Genomic DNA, 9,456 nt, shown 5'->3' on the forward strand with positions numbered 1-9,456 from the left:
TTACTAATTATGAAATGTAAGGTTATAAATGTAACTATTATATATTTTACTAATTGATATATATGTTACTAATCATGAAGTGTATTGTTATATATGATTCATAATTTTTTATAATAACAGTAGTAATGTTTATCCTTTTATGATAAACAATATTTCTTGTAGTACATTTTGAATTTTCAATTGATGAAATGTTTTTTTTATAAAAAGTAAATGTAAAAACCGAGGAACCGAACCGAACTGAACCATTCAAGAGCGATTCGGTTCAGTTCGGTTCTTATAGTTAAAGTTGTGGTTAATTGAGCGGAACCGAACCATATGTCTTTGATCGGTTTGGTCACTAAAATACACCAAAAACCGAACCGAACCGAATTTTTACACCCCTAGTAAACATAGTATTTGCATATATAAACATAACATAAATCAGTATAAGAAATATTGTTGTACTTAATCCAAACAAACAGACAATTGATTAAATACAAGCTTTCTTAATACCCAAGGCAGCTCCAAACTTGTGAGGGAGTTTGGAGGTCCTGATGCATATTCAGACACCACTATGTCACGATTTTTTCCTCTCTCACCTGAGTGTGTCGGGTCGCTAGGTTCTCTGTTTGAAGGTGAGCTTACTTGATCCGATCTCCTCTCGAACTCTTCATTACGCCAAAATAATGTTAATTAGTTAACTGACGATAATTATTATACTTACGAAATAACTTTTTATGCGAAGATAAAACTTCCAATTTAAGATGAATTTAATTGCTTTCGTCCGTCCGATTCAATGTTGAATATCCTTGAATCATCATTTGTCATTGAAAGTCTTACAATCAAATAACACTTTTAAAGTAAGATTATCAATAAAACTTATACCAGAATTATGTTGTAATCTGTGGATATACATCAGGCTAGTTCCTAGGAAAGAGAGGTGAGTCGTAAAGACACCCTTAAATACCAAGTCTTTTCTTAGACATAACATTTCTAGACATGTATTCTCATTTCATTACATTTTTCCGATAGTTCATAAATCTTATTTTTTGTAAGTAAAACATTTTTACTAAAACTAATCTTTTAAAATAAGATCATTAAGCTAGACTTATCATTTTTAAAATAAGTCACTTTAAACAAAATCAATAATTTTAAATTCATATTTTTTAAGTAAATCTTATCATTTTAAAGTAAGTTCACTTAACTAAGATTCAACATTTTTAAATCATTTTACCATCTAAGACTTCATAACAATTTAAGTTTATAAAATCAAGACTTTTAGGTAAATCATTATTTCAAGTATACTACTAAAATAAAATTTCATGAACATCTTAACACCTCCTAATTTTTTAGGAAAAAACCTCAAGGGTTAGTAAGTGTTATTTTCATAGTCATGAAAAAGAATGACTCTTAATTTAATAGTTTATACTAAACATCTTTTAGTTATTCTTATCACTTTAAAGTAAGTCAACTAAAATAAATACAACAATTTTTTATGAACATCTTAACATCTCCTAATTTTTTAGGAAAAAACCTCAATGGTTAGTAAGTGTTAATTTCATAGTCATGAAAATAAATTCTGAGGTAAGACTTTCTACTACTTTAATATCCAAAACTTCATAACACTTTAAGTTTATGAAGTCAAGACTTTAATAAATCATTTTTTATCCCAAATCATTATTTTAACTTGGAAATGAAAGAGTAAAATATGCTAAACCATTTTTAAAACATAATACTTTCTAAAAATGAAACATTTTCAACAACAACTCATCAACATCATAAACTTTCAAAAATAAAATACAAATTTTTTCTAAATACATTAAAGGTTCATTTGATGTTAAAATCATCACTTTTAAACATATTCAAATACTAACGAAAATTTCTAATATTTCCAAACAAATAATTCATCTAATCTTGTCCAAAGAAATACTTTTTCCCTCTAAGAACAAGGATTCAAGGAAGAAATTTCAAGATTTACAAAAGTCAAAAACTACATAAAAGTTCATATGATTTTATTATCGTCCCCTTTAGTTATGTCTTAATAAAATACTTAAAGAGTAAATATAAAATCTATAAACAACATAATAAAAGCTTATAACTTTCTATGAAGTATGAGAAGAAGATGAAGAGAAAATAAAATACTACCTTATTTGTATATGGAATTTAGTGTAAAAATGAGAGAATGGTGTTAGGTATTTAGAGGTGAGTCTCACCCTCATCAAATCAGAAAATTTAATGCAAATTAAATAAATTTACACTAGCATAGGTGATGTGTCTAATGGTGTTGGAGTGAGAGGATTTGTTGAGTGATTTAAGGGCTTTTGGAAGCTTTTGCATTACTTGTGCAACAAGTAAGTGAGTCATGAAATGATGACTTCTAACTTTATTGATATGATGTAATTTCACGATAAACATCGTGTCTGAACATTTTCGGATAATTTCGTCCGGAAATATACAATCTTCCGATTTAGAACATTTGCCCAAAACGTCGAAACTTGAATTTCGAGGTGAAAAATATCTAGAGATGAGTTATGGAAAAACTTGGTGTCTATTTTGACTAGAAATAATATTTCGAAGCCAATTGCGTAATAAGAATTCAATTCCGAGTTACGAAACTCAAAAAACGGGCGAAAACTCGATAAAACAACTCGTAGTCATCTCGAAAACTTTTATTCTCCAGAAATCTTGAAAAATAGGGCAAGCAAGAAAATCATAATACAAGGCTAAAACTCAACTGAGATTTAACCTAAAACATTACTGATTAATTTATATAATTAATTCATTAATACTAATTACTCAATTAAAAGTGCCCTAAAAAATACAGTATTACATACCACACTTATTAGAAGGACCATCACACACATAAAAAAATGTTTTATATTTATTTTCTTATTCGTAATATGAAATGATACTTTTAGTTATATAAAAAAAACCTATGAGTTTTGCCACCCGGTACAAAGCCAAAACTAGTACCAATAACAAATTAAAAGAAGCTATTTTCTATATTTTTAAATATTATAGGATACAATATTATTATATTTAATATTTCTACTTAAATGATAATGACAATAATAATAAAGTAGAGATAGTCCAAGTTTAATACAGATAAATGAAGAAAAAAGTAATTGTTGTACAGAAAATGTAAAATATCGTATAAAAAGATCATCAAAACCTTCTTAGCGCATTGATGAGACACAAATTCTTACAAAATATCACTCTATCTTTTCTTTCATTTCCCCCATTGATCAATTGCTGCATCCATGGGTCCATTATTATCAAGATTCATGTTTCACAGCACACTGTGTTTTACTTGGTATTGAGATTTATCTATGCTTAAGTATAAATCAAGTAGAATACCATCATATAGGACTTTAAATACCGTCATCACATAGTAAGATATTAATGATAAATAAATCTTGCATATAGAGAAAGCTCAAATTTATTCAAATTTGCTTATTTCCTTCATTTTTTTCGTGATTAATTAAATAGTTTTGGCACCCAATTCTTACAAAATATCACTCTATCTTTTCTTTCATTTCCCCCCATTGATCAATTGCTGCATCCATGGGTCCATTATTATCAAGAGTGACAATGGTAGGAATTTGGCCATGGTTAACAAAATCAATTTTATTCAATCTTAAGCAGCATAAGACTTGCTCTGGAAGTTCCTCTTGCTTTTGTGCCTATATGAAATCATGAAAATAGAGGATATTAAAATATGGAAGTATATGTTATTACAAAGAGATAAAACCCGAGAGTACGTAGAAAGACTTATATGAATACGTATAGAGACAATCAATAAAATCTTGATAACACATTAAAATTTTAATTTTAATTAAAATCTAGTCCTAAACAATAACACTAAAAAATATAAATACATTTCTTTCCAAATATGACGTATTACATACATCTTCACCCAAGTTAATTTGGAAAGAAATTTTGGCTAACCAGGCTAAAAGTTTGTACTCGTAGAGTCTTATTGATTCAATAATTAGTAATGAGTACATAAAATTGAGAAAATGACTTCCATGTGATCTTTCATTAATTCATTTAATCTAAAGGCTAAAAATATGACATGAAAAGTGAAATGTTGTATCTGTAGTAGCTTGATCAACTTGACAAGTGAAATGTTCAAACTATGTGCTGCAAGATCATACTATACCTGAATCGTTAAGCCAACATTAAGGATTCCGTGCTTTATCCGGTCTCGGAGTGAATCAAGTCCTTTCCTTGATATATAGCTAAAGCGATGTATATCCAGATCTATCTCGAAGTAGTTAGGCCCCTGCATTTGAAATGCGTATATACATTGTGTTAAGTATATGGAGCAGAAGAATCATTCAGAAAAGTAAAGTATGCTAAAAGAAATGTTCAAGATAAATCGAACTTCGGTTAGATTTTTGTTCACTAGATAAATGATTTTGTTACACAACTTAACATAGGCTATGCCACTTCCAGGTTCATCCGAAAAAGATAATGGAATTTGTAGAATGTTTGTGACTGTTACTAGATTGAGACTTTCCATTATCACTACAAAAATTTATCAGCAACACTGTTATAAGGGTGTTGCATGAACCATTATTCTAGACTGGTGGGAACCAAAAGTGTTATGTTATATTAAAACATTTCAAAGTAATAACCAAAATTGTATCTAAAATGACAACATAATTTTGAGCTCAATGAAGATACGAAAAGATGGTAAAGATTAATATTTTCAGAAATTCCTTCAACTGTGAAGTAGACAGATATTTTGAGCCAAGAAAACAAATGTGTATATACCTTATAGAATTTGTGTTGAGGGCGCGAAAGCACGGGCTTGCCGTTGTAGTTTTGTACAAGCTTCTTTTCTGCCGAGTTCAGATGAAGGTCCTCTGGATTAACTGCCCCAACCAAAAACTTTAGCCTTTCCCTAAAGGGAACCAAGCTTTCCTTTGTATACCCTTTCACCTTTTCCATTTCATCCTCTACTAATCTCTGTAAATCAATACTTTTATTTAGGTGGAAAAAAGTACAAAAGTAGAAGCAAGAAAATTGATGCAAGACCAAATGGTTTTTTTTGGAAGAGTAGAAATTGAGAATGATCAACACTACAAAGCTGAGCATGTCATATTTGGACTATTTAAAAAGTGTACCTAACAATTTTCAACACTTACTTATTTAGATAATACACAAGGGCAATCAATTATTGGAAACAAAATCTAATCTATGTATGCAAAGATATAAAAAACTAGTTTTTCTTAGCAAGGATTAACCCTTAAAAAATATGGAATGCCTTAATTACTCATTAATAGAGACTTGAATACCAAGAGTGTAAAAAAGGATATATGTTTTCCAAAGAACTATGATGTTAACCATGTCAAGCATGTTATAAGCAGCTACTTTATTTCTTTTATTCTTTAAACCAGTAATTCAACCAGATACTAGTGTTTTATTGAATTGAGGAAACATTAGAAAGCTGCCAACAATAGAAGGATTTCTTCCCTTGAAAAATCCTTTTAGAAGATTATAGTGAACTTAGATTTGAAAGTTGAATCAAGATACTAATGATTAGGGGGGAAATACCTTGATGCTTTCTTGAAACTGTGGTGAGACCTCTTGGTCAAAATTCTCGGATAATTTAAAATATAGTACAAGGCTCATGCCCTCTCCATCGGCGTTACCAGGGAACATGCTAGCAGGATATGTTGGCAACTGGTGCAAAAGAAGCATAATTAAACTATATAAGCATTCTTTTGTATTCATCACAAGGGAAATGAATAGATTGTTAAGATAAAGAGCAAACCTGAATATTAACAATGAGAAGGGAAGGTACTTTATCATGTTCTTTTACAAAAGGAAGTTCCACATGTTGAGCAATGTGGTCTATCTTCTGCGAACAGACGAAGAAATCGACACCTATTGGTACATAAGGGCAGTAGTCTGGAGCAGGACACTTCTGCTTATCTCTGCATAAATTATTGGGATTTCATTATATAATATAAATAAGACATAAGAAAAAAACTAATATACATGCACTAATTAATGGATATATATGTGATGTGCCTAAAATAACGCCCGGCAGGTACAATATTGTGACTTGCCTGAAAAAACTTTCACCGCGGAGCTTGAAGACTGAAGGTGAAACTGCAGACCATGAACTGGGAAATGGCTTCTCTGGAGTTGAAAATGAAATTTGAAGACCGGCTCTAGGATGAAAAAGGAATCTCTTAGATTCACCTGTCATATTGTATAAATTTACTGCTTTGACAACTTCAAATAATATAGAAAACAAACTTCTAATGAAGAGAAGAAAAATGTAACAAATATTGCAACAGACAAAAGATTATTGAATAATGTATTTAGTGCAGATGACACTCTCATTGTTGGACAAGGAAAGGCTCTATACCTTAAGGCATAAATTAGTTTCATGGAAAACTTTTAACGAATAAAATTTTAAATCCCATACAAGAAATCTTCCACAAAATGCAGAACATTGAATAAAAACAAAGGAAAATGTTACATAATATGGACTTACATAATTCAGTCCTCTCATTTACATCAATGGATTTCCTTTTTACAGAAAGCATGTAAACCGCTGATTGCTTCGAGCTGATTTCTTGAGTTTTATCTTCACTTTTACAGTTACCTCCATCTATTTTGATGTAGCTTTCATAAATCTCCTCATATTTACCCCCTGAATCTACAATGCAAGATGCACTTTCATATTGGAGTAACTGAGTATTAGGGACACCTCCCAAAGCATTACCGGCGAAAGGAAAACAATCTGTTGGTCATAAAGAAACAAAATTTTTGTATGAATATAAGAAGAAAAATCACGATTCTGCAAAAATCAGTAGGTAGAAAATGATATAAATGCATCACCTCCATGCACACTACTGAAATCATCATCTGAATCTGATTCTAGAATGCTAACTGAGTCAAACCATGCATCATCTTGGAATATTCCTGCAAAATATATAAAACTCCTCAGCATGTTTAAGAACAATAAAAAGGCACCATTAAAGACAAAAAATGACGAGATAATGTTCAATAAAGAATCATAGGATAAAAAATAATGCATGACAATTTACTCACTAGTCACTACAATTCTATCTACCACTCTTTAGACAACATGAACATAAATCCTCTAATACTTTTATATTCCACAAAGGAAGATAGAAGATACCATTTGCATCAATTTGAGTATGGCTATGGTATTGAAGTTGAGTAAGATGAATTTTCACGTTTGAAACTTCGGATCTCCTGCAGGTGGCTGAAGAAGGTCTCTCAAAGTCCAAATTAACAAAGTCGCCAATCGCGAAGTCTCCTACGCGACTTCCAGCATTGCTAAGCCTTTTCAAAGGTGCATCAGGAAGTGGGGCGTTACTATTTTTTCCTCGCCATTTGCTTGATTTGTGATTTTTTCTTTTATTGCCACTGCTCTTCTTCCCATTTGGTTTTGAGGTACAGCTTCCTAATGTTGTGAAAGCTATCTTTTTCACTAGTCCAGCCAACATTGTGTTTTTTCGATATATGATGATCACAGTGTGTGTCTATAGTCTCCTTGAGTAAAAAGAACCTTGCAGCCACATAAACAAAATAAAAAAAAAATCACCAAGGGGAAATGCAGAAGAATAATCAAAGCTACAAAGCAAATTATACATGAATAGTCCACATCTGCCTAACCACTACCCCTGATTCAAAATAATCTTCTTTTTTGTACTACCAAGGGTAATCGTAAGGAACTAATCTCTTTTGGGGTGTGTGACTACCCCTCCTAATAAATGTTGCTCACAGGAATCCAACCCTTGATCTTTTGGACTTTATGGGCATCTAGTGGGGCCTTACACTACTAGACCAATGCCTTGTTGGTTGATTCGAAATAATCTAAGCATAAACATTATGAAAAAATACATATGAAATAAAAGTTATGGTTATTATACTATGATAGGAAAATTAATTTTAATGGATTGACTATTGCAAATAATGAATAATATTGAGCAGCAGCACATACCTTAAAGTCTAAAAAACAACACCCCAGAATTCTTCTCCACCTTAACCAATAGATAATTGATCCACACCTAAAATGAAATATTACATCAAGACCATAGAGACTACATAGCTCTCCCTCCACAACACCTTTGAAGAAAACCTGAAGAAAGCAATAATCAAATAAAAATTACATATTCCATCAATAAAGGGGTAGAAACTAGAAAAAGGTAACAATCTTTTTAAAGCAATCTAGCATGAAAAATTAGGTCCAACATAAATTATTAACAAAAGTATCAATGATACGAAGTGAAGGTAGAATAAATGATAATGTTGGACTTGATCAATACTACCACAAGAGCAAAAAACATACAACACATGATGCACTCTTTAAGGGGTAGGATAAAACATGCAAAATGATCATGTCACGTGAAAATAAAAACAAACATAAGAAAAAATGGTGGGAAACATTGAATAGGTAAGGGGTGTGGTCCTAAACAACACATGCATGGAGGAACTTGAGTATAAATAAGGGTTGAAACAAAAAAAAAACAGAATAGAAGAAGAAAGTGTAACATGTCACATTTCAATGAAAAAGATTATGAATAAAAAATGAAACAAGATAAAGAGAGAAAAGAATAAGGTACCTTAAGAGGGTAGGAGCGTAAAAGAGGAACCGTGTTCCTAAAAAGGAACGATTCCTCTGTAGTTGCCCTGTTTTCTTTGTATGTGTGAATTCAGAAGGGAATGAAAATGAAGAGAAGAAAAGATAGAAAGAGAAAAGAAAATGGGTTTCAGAATGGATATTAGAGAGAGAATTGGACAAGTGAAGATACCAAAAAGAACAAGAGAATCCGATGAATTCGGATCCAAGTTGGTTGTCACAGTTGTTGTTCTTTTCCTTTCAAATCTCTTTCTCTGCCTCTACTCTCTATCCATCCCTCCATTTATTCATTCTAAGAAATACTCTTTTTATATCATCGCAGTAAATGCTTATACACATTCAATATATTATTCATTATTTAATAACATAATGATAGTATATCAAATTCATCATACATTTTTTTTCTCTTATCTTATTCTATGTTTTTCTCTGTTTTTTTTCTCCATAGTGCTCTTGATGATATTTTTGAATTCCAGCTCATTCCAAAATCATGATACGAGGAATTGACCAAGAAACATTGGTATAAGACACTCATTATTTTAGTGGATGTGCACTAATGTAATGTCGTTTTGTAGGTACATCTCTCCCATAGGCCATATAAACATGTTTTATTTCAAAAGTTATTAATATTTAACAGATGGATAATAAATACTATGTTAACGAAAAAGCTCTTATATTTTGTAGACTAAATTAATTTTCTCTTATTTTACTTATGAGTTCAAAATGTTAACATTAAAAGATGAGATTTGTTAGGAGATTTAAAAAAAATAACTTTGGATTGAAAAATATAAAATTTCTTATGAGACTTGCTTTATTTTTACTTATCAAAACACTCTTTGCGTTTA

The 9,456-nt window shown here is 30.8% G+C and overlaps 1 protein-coding gene across 1 annotated transcript; it reads right to left on the reverse strand.

The window, feature by feature from the left end:
• On the reverse strand, positions 3,418 to 8,885 carry LOC109359049. Its single transcript, XM_019603556.1, has 11 exons — positions 8,595 to 8,885; positions 7,973 to 8,110; positions 7,145 to 7,537; positions 6,841 to 6,924; positions 6,494 to 6,742; positions 6,060 to 6,195; positions 5,762 to 5,924; positions 5,542 to 5,670; positions 4,759 to 4,953; positions 4,142 to 4,264; positions 3,418 to 3,662 (listed from the first exon to the last, which is right to left on the reverse strand). The coding sequence occupies exons 3-11, from the start codon at positions 7,473 to 7,475 to the stop codon at positions 3,495 to 3,497; spliced, it is 1,578 nt and encodes a 525-aa protein (XP_019459101.1). The 5' UTR covers positions 7,476 to 7,537; positions 7,973 to 8,110; positions 8,595 to 8,885; the 3' UTR covers positions 3,418 to 3,494.

This window comes from Lupinus angustifolius, chromosome LG11, assembly GCF_001865875.1.
Source record: "Lupinus angustifolius cultivar Tanjil chromosome LG11, LupAngTanjil_v1.0, whole genome shotgun sequence".
In the NCBI taxonomy this organism is placed as follows: domain Eukaryota; kingdom Viridiplantae; phylum Streptophyta; class Magnoliopsida; order Fabales; family Fabaceae; genus Lupinus; species Lupinus angustifolius.